The sequence below is a fragment of the Gadus macrocephalus genome, chromosome 13, assembly GCF_031168955.1.
Source record: "Gadus macrocephalus chromosome 13, ASM3116895v1".
NCBI lineage: Eukaryota > Metazoa > Chordata > Actinopteri > Gadiformes > Gadidae > Gadus > Gadus macrocephalus.
Window position 1 is genome coordinate 11,872,440 of NC_082394.1, and position 17,140 is coordinate 11,889,579.

General features: G+C 37.2%; 1 protein-coding gene across 1 annotated transcript; it reads right to left on the reverse strand.

The window, feature by feature from the left end:
• Nucleotides 1–13,540: 13,540 nt before the first annotated feature.
• LOC132470272 (glycerol-3-phosphate dehydrogenase [NAD(+)], cytoplasmic-like) lies at nucleotides 13,541–17,121 on the reverse strand. Its single transcript, XM_060068662.1, has 8 exons — nucleotides 16,965–17,121; nucleotides 16,140–16,317; nucleotides 15,768–15,908; nucleotides 15,368–15,506; nucleotides 15,112–15,224; nucleotides 14,543–14,779; nucleotides 14,291–14,397; nucleotides 13,541–14,088 (listed from the first exon to the last, which is right to left on the reverse strand). The coding sequence occupies exons 1-8, from the start codon at nucleotides 17,006–17,008 to the stop codon at nucleotides 13,992–13,994; spliced, it is 1,056 nt and encodes a 351-aa protein (XP_059924645.1). The 5' UTR covers nucleotides 17,009–17,121; the 3' UTR covers nucleotides 13,541–13,991.
• Nucleotides 17,122–17,140: the final 19 nt, after the last annotated feature.

Consider the following 17,140-nt stretch of genomic DNA (forward strand, 5'->3'; position numbering starts at 1 on the left):
GCTGTGGTCACTGGCTGGCTCGCTCAAAGTCTATATAATCAGTTGATTTGCATGTTATTAACTTTTTTTTTGCGTCAGTTGAAGTACCAGAAAGAAAGCCATGCTCTCTGGCGAAAGCTACCTAAAGCTCTTTAGTGCTAATATTGTTTTAATATTTTTCTATTTAAGTACAGTTTAAATGATGAAATCGTTGGTCTATCAGTATCAATAAAATATATTAGTTGTAATTTGGGGCGTATTCAAATAATGTATTTTATATATTATATATAGCCTATTTGTTTTGTTAAATGTCAAGCCTAATAACGTATATTATGCACAAAGTTCTTCGTTATAGAGTGATAAACATAAATATAAGTGCAATAATATGAAGCCAATGCCACAGTGTTACAAGCGGTAGTCATGCTAGGTTAGCAATCATGAAGGCCGGTGTTCGATTCTCTCCACGGATGGTCATAGTTTTGCTCTTTTAGTCAAACTTATTGACGCAATCGGCCTCTTTCATTTTAACATTTTTGTATGTTTTAGTAGGATGGTATGATAATTATACGACGTATTGACGGGCTGCGACGCCTGGCTGGTATCGGCTGGCTGGCTGCGACAACAGCCACGGCTGGCCGCTGTCTGCCGCTGGCCACTGGCCGCTGGCTGCGGCTGGCAGCTGGCTCTGGCAGGCTGACCGACTAGGTCGCGACAATAAAAGCGTTGCGACCCTTTTGGCGAAAATAGGTCGCAACCAACCAGAGGTGCCAAACGGTTGCTTGCCGTTGCTATAGCAACTCCAAGCAATTACTCAGAAACCCCAGAGCAACCCCTGATTTTTTGTCAAACTCAAACAACATATTTGAAATAATGCCATTTTCCGTAAAATGGTATTAAATAAGTTCAACTAAACCTACTAGTTGGTGTTTAAATACAGGATTGATCGTCATCCAGTCTACTCCCGCGAGATCTCCTAACAGTTCTTTTTTCATTTTGTGTTGTGAATCACACGATGTGTCTTGATATATTAATTTGTTGTAATACGGTACCTCCTTTTAGTTAAAATAATATAATTAGCATAGGCTTATATATTTATACATGACACATTTTGGATGTGGGCAATGTCTGAAGAAACGGAAGAAAATATTGTAGCCTACACAGTTCTGAATTAGCAATACAATGTTAGCACATGCTTGCTAGCAATGTTGGTGTGTTAAACCGTATGGATTAAAGTGGAATATTGCAAGACGTCCTGTGATCAAGACATCGATTTAAGGTAGGCCGTTTGGTTATTAAGTTTGCCCGTCGCAGCATATTGACTTGGGGCCCATGTGATTTTGTTTTGAAGTAGAACTAGATTCTAGGTTTGGCTCATGCCAAAGGATGGGTTTATCGTAGCCTGGTATGATCCGCCCTTAATAGAAGTATTATGAAGTATAATAGTATCAACAATAATAGCAACTATTGTATTAATGTTCCACATAGGCCTACATTTGAGACGTATCGCGCAACTAATGTGAATGCTTTGGAATGTACCGTGGCGACGGTGGGTCTGAGATGTGCAATTCACCACTATTGACAGGACAGCTAACCTTGTAGTTGGGGGACTGCTGACGGGCTGTTGATTGAGAGAACTATGTTGTTTGTTATATGTCGTGTGGCCGCAGTGCTACTGGACTAGCAGTGAATGTGTTATGCCGCTGGGCTATTTTCATGTTGGCCTTCTTAAAGATCTTCCTCTATATTGTTCTATGTCTTTACGTCTTTATGTCTGTGCGTGTGTGAGGGAGAGGGAGAAAGATAGCACACGTTGAACTGTCAAATGATACGATCACACTCAATCACAGTGGTGCGATTAGTCTGTGTTGTTACTGTAGGCCTACTGTAAACTTGCCTCGTACGGGACCGCAACCACCCCAACCCGTGCCGAAAATGTCTTCCCGGCCGTGCCTCTGCCAAATTCAGGTGTTTTGATCAAGGTTTTTTTTTTTGACCAGCAACCTCTTGAATTCATACAGCAACTGTTAAGCAACTGCAACAAATTATTTCTGGCGCCGCCACTGGGTATGGCTGAATGAGCGACCTGTGGCAGCCAGCCATTGTCACCATGGCTGCTACCATAACCAAAAGCCTGTATGTTATCAGTTAACATCTCATTGAACAGAATAAATATACGTGCGTCAGTATAATAAAAAAATAATAATATATACCTAGCTTAGATATTGATAGAACAATAGGCCTTTTTATAATATATATATAAATAAATAGGCCTATTGGTCCATCCATCTATATTTAATTAATATTGAATTAACTTTGCAATACAGTGATGTTTACAATATTTATATTGATTACATTGTATAGCCTATTGGTTTGATAAATGTCAAAGACTAATAAAATATCCTATGAAGAAAGTTATAGTGTAATATACTTTGATATAAGTGTAACAAAACAAATAAAAACTCTAATTCACAGACCCAATACCGTAAAAAAAATAGTAAAAATAAATATATAATGTGCCACGAATCATGATAGTCAAGTATTCAAATGTATAAACCAAAGAACAAAATATGAAAATTGAAATTAAAGTTACAATTTTCTAAAAAGAAAAGTGTCAATAATAGTAGTAGGCTATAGTAATAGCATAAATGCACAATATAAAGTGACTATACAAATCTATAGTATATAAAAAAGTGTGTGTAAAGTGGCTCAATCATCAAGTATGTATGCTAACTCAGAATGTTTTGCAGCCAACAGACCAAAAACAAAAACTGTAATATACGACAGTGTCACCCCTCATGTTTCATTTGATAAAAACGACAGTGTTACCCCCTATGTTTTAATTGATAAATATCGACAGTGTTAGCCATTATGTTTTTTTTCATGACGACCAATAAAAAACAACAGTGTTACCCCTTATGATTTTTTTCATGACGACCAATAAAAAACAACAGTGTTACCCCTTTTGTTTTTTTTCATGACGACCAATAAAAAACAACAGTGTTACCCCTTATGTTTTTTTTCATGACGACCAAGAAAAAACAACAGTGTTACCCCATATGTTTTATTTGTCAAAGATAACAGTGTTACCCTTTATGTTTTTTTTCATGACGACCAATAAAAAACATCAGTGTTACCCCTTATGTTTTTTTTCATGACGACCAATAAAAAACAACAGTGTTACCCCTTATGTTTTTTTTCATGACGACCAATAAAGAACAACAGTGTTACCCCTTATATTTTTTTTCATGACGACCAATAAAAAACAACAGTGTTACCCCTTATGTTTTTTTTCATGACGACCAATAAAGAACAACAGTGTTACCCCTTATGTTTTATTTGTCAAAGACAACAGTGTTACCCTTTATGTTTTTTTTCATGACGACCAATAAAAAAAAACAGTGTTACCCCTTATGTTTTTTTTCATGACGACCAATAAAAAACAACAGTGTTACCCCTTATGTTTTTTTTCATGACGACCGATAAAAAACGACAGTGTTACCCCTTATATTTTATTTGTCAAAGACAACAGTGATACCCTTTATGTTTTTTTTCATGACGACCAATAAAAAACAACAGTGTTACCCCTTTTGTTTTTTTTCATGACGACCAATAAAAAACAACAGTGTTACCCCTTATGTTTTTTTTCATGACGACCAATAAAGAACAACAGTGTTACCCCTTATGTTTTTTTTCATGATGACCAATAAAAAACGACAGTGTTACCCCTTATATTTTATTTGTCAAAGACAGTGTTACCCTTTATGTTTTTTTTCATGACGACCAATAAAAAACAACAGTGTTATCCCTTATGTTTTTTTTCATGACGACCAATAAAAAACAACAGTGTTACCCCTTATGTTTTTTTTCATGACGACCAATAAAGAACAACAGTGTTACCCCCTTATGTTTTTTTTCATGACGACCAATAAAAAACAACAGTGTTACCCCTTATGTTTTTTTTCATGACGACCAATAAAAAACAACAGTGTTACCCCTCATGTTTTTTTTCATGACGACCAATAAAAAACAACAGTGTTACCCCTTATGTTTTTTTTCATGACGACCAATAAAGAACAACAGTGTTACCCCTTATATTTTTTTTCATGACGACCAATAAAAAACAACAGTGTTACCCCTTATGTTTTTTTTCATGACGACCAATAAAAAACGACAGTGTTACCCCTTATATTTTATTTGTCAAAGACAACAGTGTTACCCTTTATGTTTTTTTTCATGACGACCAATAAAAAACAACAGTGTTACCCCTTTTGTTTTTTTTCATGACGACCAATAAAAAACAAGTGTTACCCCTTATGTTTTTTTTCATGACGACCAATAAAGAACAACAGTGTTACCCCTTATGTTTTTTTTCATGATGACCAATAAAAAACGACAGTGTTACCCCTTATATTTTATTCGTCAAAGACAACAGTGTTACCCTTTATGTTTTTTTTTCATGACGACCAATAAAAAACAACAGTGTTATCCCTTATGTTTTTTTTCTTGACGACCAATAAAAAACAACAGTGTTACCCCTTATGTTTTTTTTCATGACGACCAATAAAGAACAACAGTGTTACCCCTTATGTTTTTTTTCTTGACGACCAATAAAAAACAACAGTGTTACCCCTTATGTTTTTTTTCATGACGACCAATAAAAAACGACAGTGTTACCCCTTATATTTTATTTGTCAAAGACAACAGTGTTACCCTTTATGTTTTTTTTCATGACGACCAATAAAAAACAACAGTGTTACCCCTTATGTTTTTTTTCATGACGACCAATAAAGAACAACAGTGTTACCCCTTATGTTTTTTTTCATGATGACCAATAAAAAACGACAGTGTTACCCCTTATATTTTATTTGTCAAAGACAGTGTTACCCTTTATGTTTTTTTTCATGACGACCAATAAAAAACAACAGTGTTTTCCCTTATGTTTTTTTTCATGACGACCAATAAAAAACAACAGTGTTACCCCTTATGTTTTTTTTCATGACGACCAATAAAAAACAACAGTGTTACCCCTTATGTTTTTTTTCATGACGACCAATAAAAAACGACAGTGTTACCCCTTATATTTTATCTGTCAAAGACAACAGTGTTACCCCTTATGTTTTTTTTCATGACGACCAATAAAAAACAACAGTGTTACCCCTTATGTTTTTTTTCATGACGACCAATAAAGAACAACAGTGTTACCCCTTATGTTTTTTTTCATGATGACCAATAAAAAACAACAGTGTTACCCCTTATGTTTTTTTTCATGACGACCAATAAAGAACAACAGTGTTACCCCCTTATGTTTTTTTTCATGACGACCAATAAAAAACAACAGTGTTACCCCTTATGTTTTTTTTCATGACGACCAATAAAGAACAACAGTGTTACCCCTTATGGTTTTTTTTCATGACGACCAATAAAGAACAACAGTGTTACCCCTTATGTTTTTTTTCATGACGACCAATAAAAAACAACAGTGTTACCCCTTATGTTTTTTTTCATGACGACCAATAAAGAACAACAGTGTGTTACCCCTTATATTTTTTTTCATGACGACCAATAAAAAACAACAGTGTTACCCCTTATGTTTTTTTTCATGACGACCAATAAAAAACAACAGTGTTACCCCTTATGTTTTTTTTCATGATGATCAATAAAAAAGGACAGTGTTACCCCTTATATTTTATTTGTCAAAGACAACAGTGTTAGCCTTTATGTTTTTTTTCATGACAACCAATAAAAAACGACAGTGTTACCCCTTATGTTTTTTTTCATGACCAATAAAAAACGACAGTGTTACCCCTTATGTTTTTTTCCATGACGACCAATAAAAAACAACAGTGTTACCCCTTATGTTTTTTTTCATGACGACCAATAAAAAACAACAGTGTTAGCCCTTATGTTTTTTTTCATGATGACCAATAAAAAACGACAGTGTTACCCCTTATATTTTATTTGTCAAAGACAGTGTTACCCTTTATGTTTTTTTTCATGACGACCAATAAAAAACAACAGTGTTATCCCTTATGTTTTTTTTCATGACGACCAATAAAAAACAACAGTGTTACCCCTTATGTTTTTTTTCATGACGACCAATAAAGAACAACAGTGTTACCCCCTTATGTTTTTTTTCATGACGACCAATAAAAAACAACAGTGTTACCCCTTATGTTTTTTTTCATGACGACCAATAAAAAACAACAGTGTTACCCCTCATGTTTTTTTTCATGACGACCAATAAAAAACAACAGTGTTACCCCTTATGTTTTTTTTCATGACGACCAATAAAGAACAACAGTGTTACCCCTTATATTTTTTTTCATGACGACCAATAAAAAACAACAGTGTTACCCCTTATGTTTTTTTTCATGACGACCAATAAAAAACGACAGTGTTACCCCTTATATTTTATTTGTCAAAGACAACAGTGTTACCCTTTATGTTTTTTTTCATGACGACCAATAAAAAACAACAGTGTTACCCCTTTTGTTTTTTTTCATGACGACCAATAAAAAACAAGTGTTACCCCTTATGTTTTTTTTCATGACGACCAATAAAGAACAACAGTGTTACCCCTTATGTTTTTTTTCATGATGACCAATAAAAAACGACAGTGTTACCCCTTATATTTTATTCGTCAAAGACAACAGTGTTACCCTTTATGTTTTTTTTTCATGACGACCAATAAAAAACAACAGTGTTATCCCTTATGTTTTTTTTCTTGACGACCAATAAAAAACAACAGTGTTACCCCTTATGTTTTTTTTCATGACGACCAATAAAGAACAACAGTGTTACCCCTTATGTTTTTTTTCTTGACGACCAATAAAAAACAACAGTGTTACCCCTTATGTTTTTTTTCATGACGACCAATAAAAAACGACAGTGTTACCCCTTATATTTTATTTGTCAAAGACAACAGTGTTACCCTTTATGTTTTTTTTCATGACGACCAATAAAAAACAACAGTGTTACCCCTTATGTTTTTTTTCATGACGACCAATAAAGAACAACAGTGTTACCCCTTATGTTTTTTTTCATGATGACCAATAAAAAACGACAGTGTTACCCCTTATATTTTATTTGTCAAAGACAGTGTTACCCTTTATGTTTTTTTTCATGACGACCAATAAAAAACAACAGTGTTTTCCCTTATGTTTTTTTTCATGACGACCAATAAAAAACAACAGTGTTACCCCTTATGTTTTTTTTCATGACGACCAATAAAAAACAACAGTGTTACCCCTTATGTTTTTTTTCATGACGACCAATAAAAAACGACAGTGTTACCCCTTATATTTTATCTGTCAAAGACAACAGTGTTACCCCTTATGTTTTTTTTCATGACGACCAATAAAAAACAACAGTGTTACCCCTTATGTTTTTTTTCATGACGACCAATAAAGAACAACAGTGTTACCCCTTATGTTTTTTTTCATGATGACCAATAAAAAACAACAGTGTTACCCCTTATGTTTTTTTTCATGACGACCAATAAAGAACAACAGTGTTACCCCCTTATGTTTTTTTTCATGACGACCAATAAAAAACAACAGTGTTACCCCTTATGTTTTTTTTCATGACGACCAATAAAGAACAACAGTGTTACCCCTTATGGTTTTTTTTCATGACGACCAATAAAGAACAACAGTGTTACCCCTTATGTTTTTTTTCATGACGACCAATAAAAAACAACAGTGTTACCCCTTATGTTTTTTTTCATGACGACCAATAAAGAACAACAGTGTGTTACCCCTTATATTTTTTTTCATGACGACCAATAAAAAACAACAGTGTTACCCCTTATGTTTTTTTTCATGACGACCAATAAAAAACAACAGTGTTACCCCTTATGTTTTTTTTCATGATGATCAATAAAAAAGGACAGTGTTACCCCTTATATTTTATTTGTCAAAGACAACAGTGTTAGCCTTTATGTTTTTTTTCATGACAACCAATAAAAAACGACAGTGTTACCCCTTATGTTTTTTTTCATGACCAATAAAAAACGACAGTGTTACCCCTTATGTTTTTTTCCATGACGACCAATAAAAAACAACAGTGTTAGCCCTTATGTTTTTTTTCGTGGCGACCAATAAAAAAACGACAGTGTTACTCCTTATGTTTTTTTTCATGACGACCAAGAAAAAACGACGGTGTTACCCCTTATGTTTTATTTGTCAAAGACAACAGTGTTACCCTTTATGTTTTTTTTCATGACGACCAATAAAAAAAAAACAGTGTTACCCCTTATGTTTTTTTTCATGACGACCAATAAAAAACAACAGTGTTACCCCTTATGTTTTTTTTCATGACGACCAATAAAGAACAGTGTTACCCCTTATGTTTTTTTTCATGACGACCAATAAAAAACGACAGTGTTACCCCTTATATTTTATTTGTCAAAGACAACAGTGTTACCCTTTATGTTTTTTTTCATGACGACCAATAAAAAACAACAGTGTTACCCCTTATGTTTTTTTTCATGACGACCAATAAAAAACAACAGTGTTACCCCTTATGTTTTTTTTCATGACGACCAATAAAAAAACGACAGTGTTACCCCTTATGTTTTTTTTCATGACCAATAAAAAACGACAGTGTTACCCCTTATGTTTTTTTCCATGACGACCAATAAAAAACAACAGTGTTACCCCTTATGTTTTTTTTCATGACGACCAATAAAAAACAACAGTGTTAGCCCTTATGTTTTTTTTCGTGGCGACCAATAAAAAAACGACAGTGTTACCCCTTATGTTTTTTTTCATGACGACCAATAAAAAACGACGGTGTTACCCCTTATGTTTATTATGCTGACGACCAATAAAAAACGACAGTGTTACCCCTTATGTTTTTTTTCATGACGACCAACAAAAAACGACAGTGTTACCCCTTATGTTTTTACCCCTTATGTTTTTTTTCATGACGAACAAAGAAAAACAACAGTGTTACCCCCTTTTTTTTATTTGATGAATATCGACGATCCAACAGAAGACATCAACCGGACTTGAACCCCGGTCTCCAGGGGATTAGGCAGAGTACACTCCACTGCACCACTGAGGCGATGACAATACATAATAATCCATCATCAATAAAGAGTATATACATGACATTAAAATGTATGTGTGTATTTCCATTATCTCCCTTATATTTTTTTTTGTGGCGACCAATAAAAAACGACAGTGTTACCCCTTATGTTTTTTTCCATGACGACCAATAAAAAACAACAGTGTTACCCCTTATGTTTTTTTTCATGACGACCAATAAAAAAACGACAGTGTTACCCCTTATGTTTTTTTTCATGACCAATAAAAAACGACAGTGTTACCCCTTATGTTTTTTTCCATGACGACCAATAAAAAACAACAGTGTTACCCCTTATGTTTTTTTTCATGACGACCAATAAAAAACATCAGTGTTAGCCCTTATGTTTTTTTTCGTGGCGACCAATAAAAAAACGACAGTGTTACCCCTTATGTTTTTTTTCATGACGACCAATAAAAAACGACGGTGTTACCCCTTATGTTTATTATGCTGACGACCAATAAAAAACGACAGTGTTACCCCTTATGTTTTTTTTCATGACGACCAACAAAAAACGACAGTGTTACCCCTTATGTTTTTACCCCTTATGTTTTTTTTCATGACGAACAAAGAAAAACAACAGTGTTACCCCCTTTTTTTTATTTGATGAATATCGACGATCCAACAGAAGACATCAACCGGACTTGAACCCCGGTCTCCAGGGGATTAGGCAGAGTACACTCCACTGCACCACTGAGGCGATGACAATACATAATAATCCATCATCAATAAAGAGTATATACATGACATTAAAATGTATGTGTGTATTTCCATTATCTCCCTTATATTTTTTTTTGTGGCGACCAATAAAAAACGACAGTGTTACCCCTTATGTTTTTTTCCATGACGACCAATAAAAAACAACAGTGTTACCCCTTATGTTTTTTTTCGTGGCGACCAATAAAAAACGACAGTGTTACCCCTTATGTTTTTTTTCATGACGACCAACAAAAAACGAAAGTGTTACCCCTTATGTTTTTTTTCATGACGACCAAAGAAAAACAACAGTGTTACCCCCTCTTTTTTATTTGATGAATATCAACGTTCCAACAGAAGACATCAACCAGACTTGAACCCCGGTCTCCAGGGGGTTAGGCAGAGTACACTCCACTGCACCACAGAGGCGATGACAATACGTAATAATCCATCATCAATAAAGAGTGACATTAAAATGTATGTGTGTATTTCTATTATCTCCCTTATGTTTTTTCTCATGACGACCAATAAAATACGACAGTGTTACCCCTTATGTTTTTTTTCATGACGACCAATAAAAAACGACAGTGTTACCCCTTATGTTTTTTCTCATGACGACCAATAAAAAACGACAGTGTTACGCCTTTTTTTTTTTTTCATGACGACCAATAAAAAACGACAGTGTTACCCCTTATGTTTTTTTTCCATGTTGACCAATAAAAAACGACAGTGTCAACCCTCATGTTTCATTTGATGAAAACGACAGTGTTACCCCCTATGTTTTAATGGATAAATATCGACAGTGGTACCCCTGTCGACGTTTTTGCGTGGATCCGAACCTGAGCTGTTCAGAGTGTTAACCTCCAAAATTATCAATGCACCATCAAGGCACCGGATAAAGTCAACACAATGGTTATACTTGACTTTATAATTCGCGGGCATAATTTCCACATTGTTTACTTGCTAACGTTTGAGAATAACAGTGGCTAGTTGGCAGAACTCTTTTTACACACCAGTAGTGTTTATCAGAGCGGAGCCCTGAATGTGACGTCACCCGTCATCTCGTCTCTGTAAACAATGGATGTTGCGCAGGATTTATTATGACGTCATTATATAGACTCTCTCAGCACCCCCCCCCCTGGGACTGACTTCCCGCGTCCTTGGTGTTACCCCCATTGTTTTATTCGATTCATTTCGACAGTTTTGTATATTACACTATAACTGTCTTTCTTCATAGGATATTTTATTAGTCTTTGACATTCAACCGATCAATAGGCTGTACAATATAATCAATATAAATGTGTACACACTCTATTACAAAGTTAATTTAAAATGAATTAAATATAGATGGATAGACCAATAGGCCTATATATTAGTGTATGTACGTTTTTATTATACTGACGCACGTGTATTTATTCTGTTCAATGAGATGTTAACTGATAACAGTTATTTGGTTATGGTAGCAGCCATGGTGACAATGGCTGGCTGCCACAGGTCGCTCATTCAGCCATACCTCTGGTTGGTTGCGACCTATTTGCCGCCAAAAGGATCGCAACGCTTTTACGGTCGCGACCTAGTCGGTCAGCCTGCCTGAGCCAGCTGCCAGCCGCAGCCAGCGGCAGACAGCGGCCAGCCGTGGCTGGCCTGTCGTCGCAGCCAGCCAGCCGATACCAGCCAGGCGTCGCAACCCGTCATGACTCATTACGTCGTATAATTATCATAACATCGTACTAAAACATACAAAAATGCTCAAATTAAAGAAGCCTAGGATTGCGTCAGTAAGTTTGACTAAAAGAGTAGAAAAGTATCTGACCCCGGAGGGAATCGAACAACCGGCTTCATGATTACTAACCAGGCGTCACTACCGCTTGTACCACTGTGACAATTTCTTCTACACTTTGCACTTATATTATCGTATATCACTCTATAACGAAGAACTTTGTGCATAACATACCTTATTAGGCTTAATGACATTTAACAAAACAAAAAGGCTATATATAAAATACATTATTTGAATACACCCCAAATTACAACTAATAGGCTATATCACTCTATAACGAAGAAGTTTGTGTATAATATACCTTATTAGGCTTACTGTCATATAACAAAACAAATAGGCTATATAATATCTAAAATACATTATTTGAATCCGCCCCAAATTACAACTAATATATTTTATTGACACTGATGGACCAACGATTTCCTAATTTTAAATTGTAGGCCTACTTCAATATAAAAATATAAAAATAATATTTGCAATAAAGAGCTGTAGGAAGCTTTCGCCAGAGAGCATGGCTTTCTGGTACTTCAACTGTCGCAAAAAAAACAGTTAAGTTACCTTAACATGCAAATTAACTGATAAACGACCGCCCATAGATTTTCAGCGACCAAGCCAGCCAGCGACCACAGCGGCTGAAAGCAGCCAGACGAGCGACCTACGTCGCGACCAATGCGACCTACGACGCGACCAATGCGACCTACGACGCGACCAATGCGACCTACGTCGCGACCAATGCGACCTACGACGCGACCAATGCGACCTACGACGCGACCAATGCGACCTACGTCGCGACGCACGTCGTTGGCCACTCAAGAGAGCTCGGCCTTCCTCCAAAAAGTGATGGGTGGAGGGTTAACCCTTCAGTGTTCATGACCATATCACTTGTGCCTTGGATTGATCCGCGTTCCCCTTTATTAAACATGTTGACTTATATTAGTCCAATAATCAGAACTACGGATTTATAGACACACGACGCTACAGTTGCTGAAACAGGAAGAAATCAAATAGTTGACCTGAAGTAACGTGCGGATTAAAGGGAGAAGGGCACCACCAAGTGGTCATTCACGGTATATGAACAAACATGCGATTTAATGATATTTACATTTATTAAGACAGAGAAAATGAATCTAGTTCCAACCCGAAAGTAAACTGCATCATACAATTATGGAGTTAAAATGACTAAATAATCCAACCGATCTGAAAGCCAAACATTTTTTGCATGTTTTTTGCAGGCTACTGTATATTGGATAGGAATGTTTGATTTCTTTAGGTTACTATGATAAGGCAGCTGCAAAGCTATTCAAACTCTACCATCTAATTATAGATGCACCTTTGCCTATTGGTGCATCATGTTATTATTAGAAAAGTAATGGGCAGTTGGCTTTGTAGCTATGCAAGGGATGGTGGCCATGGAACAAAGAATGATTAATAAATGCATGGTCATTAGAGGAAGACCATACGATTTGCAGTGGCTCTGCAGCCATTAGTTTGTCATACTCAAGACAGGGGTCACGGGACACTTCTCCACGGTTTCAAGATATCCTGTGGTTGCATCATATGATTTATTTCTCCATTGTCTCCATTGTGTGGCTTAGTTCTTACATGATAAATGTTTAAACCATAAAAATAAAATAGAACAACAGTCAATAATATGCGTATATGTATTTAAAAAATGTAGTTCATCTATTAATCAATTCCAAGTTTATTTAACATTATCTCAGCAAGACTCGTTTTCGTTCTTGTTCCACTTGCAAAGGGGACTCATGTCTTTGCAGGCCATGAACTTTGAGAAAGGTCAAAATGGCCAGTCTAGAAAATGGTAAAGGTGAAACGTTTAGAGTAGCAGATTAGTCTGGCTCAGATCAGGTTACAGTCAGGCAGAAAAGAGCATGCCTTTGTTAAAGACCTATCACCAAGCTCCAACACGATCATTCCAATTCAAACAGTTAAACATGACACAATCTGAAGTAAAATATCAGTAAAATAACTATACACATGTAGTCTTCAAGTACTTTATTAAGCTCAGTACAAATTGTTGCATATATTATACGATTCCTTAAAAAACACCGGACATAGCTGCGGCACTGTGGTTAAGAAACTGATGTCACTTGCATCAGAGATGGGTGTAAAAACAAAGCGTACATATTTGTCAATTGGCAATGCTAAGGCACTTAAGTTACAGTTAAGTTTGAAATGAAGGACACATTTATTCAAGTCACAATGTTAATTACTAATACCATAAATATCATACCAAGTTGTAACGGTTGTTTCAGTAACATCTGGTTGTAACACAGTTATACTGAAATTAAACAAAGCCTAGGGGTAATGTCTTATGGGTTAAAGCCGCGGTAGGTCACTTCCATACTTCAACAACAGTTTTCGTTGTGTAGTCACCTGGGCTAGCTTCAGCCTACATGTTCAAGTGTCCTACGGTGGTTGGTTGGTTCTTTTACTTGTGCTCTGGGTGGTTCTGCAAGCAGCTGATGAAATCTGTGACCGGGTGTCCGTTAAAGCAAATCTGGTAAACCGCATTGAACAGAGGGAACCTGGAGAGTACAAGAGAAGAATGTTGACCATTTCATGCTCGTTAGGAGGGATTTTCTATCCTTTGATACCAGTGGCACTATAACCCTACAGGGTTACCCTTACAGGAACTTTGACCAAAGTCTTGTTGCAGGTTATTTTACAAACATTTATTGGTATTTATTTTGTACCAATGTAAAATGTGTCCAATATAAAGCAACTCACTTGTCAACCATGTTTTTGGATTTCAGGATACGGTTGACCTCTCCTGCAGTTGCCGGTCCCTGAAGCTTCTGTCCGTTCAGCATCTCAATCTCCAGCTCCTCGATGGTCTAGACGGGCACACGGTTCACATATTAACTGCCCACGGTTTCACAAACGAGCATGAAGATTCCTCTGGAACTTAACACACAGGGACACATAAAAGAGACAGAGCGGACACCTCCTCCCATCTCAGGTCACAATGCAAACACCTACCTTTCCTGTTTTGGCGAAGGCCTCGGCGATCTTGCGGTTGCGTCCGCCGTAGCAGGTGGTGATGAGATCGGCCACGCCGCAGCTCTCCAGGAAGGTGGTGGGGGTGACAGGCCCGTCAGTGCAGAACACCTTGGCGAAGGCGATCATCTCCATCAACCCCAGGCGGATGACTGCAGCCTTGGTGTTGTCTCCGAAACCCAGGCCGTCGCAGAAGCCTGCGCCCACCGCCACGATGTTCTAAGGTTCATTCAACGGTTCACACAAGTAGAAACAAGGGTCCTGAATATGTATATTATCAGGCTCTGAGGCAGGATGATGATGCACTTTAAACAGACGGATTAGTGCAAAAAATACTGTAGATACACAGCAATTAAATATAATGTATAGTTAAAAAACAAGAATGATTAATTGTAGATGCTATTACTATGGGCACAAAAACAATTGCTACCCAGCTACCAAGTATTTAAATGTCTTTAACATCTTATCAAAGTTACAGCTGAATGGGTCAGCCATGTTATAGTCTGGCAGACCAAAATAACTTTATTTAAGACAAAAGGAGGACCTCTGACCTTGAGTGCCCCACAGATCTCCACTACGTCCGCCTCCGCCACCACAGTCACACGGAAGTTAGTGGTCTGCATCAGCTCCTTCAGAATGGGTCCATTCACTTTGTCCTTGCAACCTGAACAAAACCGTCACAGTTCTAGTTCGGGAAGTTCGTCCATCAAAGGGCTCAAAAAAGCATGAATTTATTTAGCTTTTTAAAATGTATATCAATCATGTCATTTTTTACATTTACTTTCCTATTAAATATGTGGTCCGTACCAATGGTGGTTTCACAGAACTTCTCCTCAGCGACCTCATTGGCTATGTTTGCTCCCATAAGGACGGTCATTGTGATGCCCAGCTTTCCTTTGATCACCTCAGAGATCAGCCTCAGTCCCTCTGGGCCCTCATCTACACCCTGCAAGAAACAACCACCAACAGGATGACATCCACTACCAACTTAATACAAATCGGATCAGGGATTGCATACCTGATTTTGGTAGGTGGTAATTAATAGTTTGTAAGGAAATCACTAGGGAATTATTTTTATTTCTTCGAAAGAATCCAGAGGAGAGAAAGTGAACTTCGCCCACTGACTTGGTGACAAAAGCAGGTGTGCAAAAGAAAAATGCACCTCCGTAGGAAGGAGATACATTTTTTTAGTAATTGCTGCCCCCACCTTGATGAGAGACATGCCAACGGCCTCCTTTTTGATATGGTCCTTGATGGTGTCGCACACTCGGACAATGAACTGGTGGGGTACCACGAAGATCAGGATGTCCGCTCCCTTCGCTGCCTCCGCCAAGTCGGGGACTGCCACCTTTGAGACGGAAGAAATTAGAAAATATTTTTTTTAACAGATCAACGAGAATAGTGAAGCTCCTGGCCTATTGCTGTTAAATTATTTATTCATTAACGTACTTAAAAAAGTAAATATACACCATCATGTGATTTTGAGATTCTCTTTGACTATTAATAGCAGAGAAACCTTATATTAAATACGATTGAAATAGTGTATGAAAATGTGTTCAAGTATTATAATACTGCTCACCACATTTGGGGGAAGCTTGTGACCGGGCAAATATTTAACATTTTCATGGTCAATGTTGATGATTTCGGTGAGTTTCCTGCCCTCGATCATCTCCTCAAAAACCCACATGTTCACCGTCGTGTCAAACTGGTCATACTTGGCTGCATTGGCACCTACTATCTTAGCGATGGCAGACCCCCTGCAGACAGAGCATTGCGACTTACCAGGCTTTCATGAAAGTTAGGCTACTGATTCGAGAACCATAACAATGAATATGTAAAGATTACATAGTGAGGTAGACAATTTAGTATTTTATTCAATAACAGCTACTTACAATTGTATAGGCTACATTATTAAATTGGAAGTATAGCCTATGCGTTATTGTAAATTCATATATTGGAAGTATAGATCTACTGTAACCCCATATGTGATATGCTACAATGCATTGCTAGTCCTACATAGAAAAACAATCATGGCTTTCCGCCGTAGACATCGGTCTAGACTAGAGCAACACCGTTGCCGAACAGTTTGACACAATCCATCACCCGTTCTTCAATCATAGACACCACCGAGGTCTTTCCCATATCACATATCCTAGAAATGAACCCCCATGAGGGTCCCCCATAAACCGCCAGACACAGGACAGTATCGCTTCACAGAAACTGGGGTGAGTGACAATACCTTCAACACAACTTTCGACTCACAATAAGTTGATAGCTAAGCGGTCTACTGAAAAGCGAGTGTGAAAGACATTACACCATTAAAATAGGTTGCTAAATGGGTTCCAGATACAGAATAACCCGGTCACTGTTCTAACGAGAAGAGAAATGCAATTTAAATGCTCACCAGTTACCAGAGCCAATGATGCAGACTTTCTTTCCGACTGCCATTATGTTAGGTTGGTTCGTATCGCCGTCTCAGCTACGGGTGCGAAGAGTGCCAAATCTAGAGACAGTGTATTTATACCATCGCAGCTATGACTCCCCACAGCTGAGGACCGCCCCATCTCATTGGTTGATCAG

Bases quoted from the DNA above. Each gene is read 5' to 3' on its own strand.
- LOC132470272 (XM_060068662.1), bottom strand. From the start codon at position 17,008: ATGGCAGTCGGAAAGAAAGTCTGCATCATTGGCTCTGGTAACTG. The intron at 15,909-16,139 runs GTGAGCAGTATT...TCCGTCTCAAAG, and splicing joins ACAAGCTTCCCCCAAATGTG to GTGGCAGTCCCCGACTTGGC. The intron at 14,089-14,290 runs GTGAGTTGCTTT...TGTACTCTCCAG, and splicing joins TCCAAAAACATGGTTGACAA to GTTCCCTCTGTTCAATGCGG.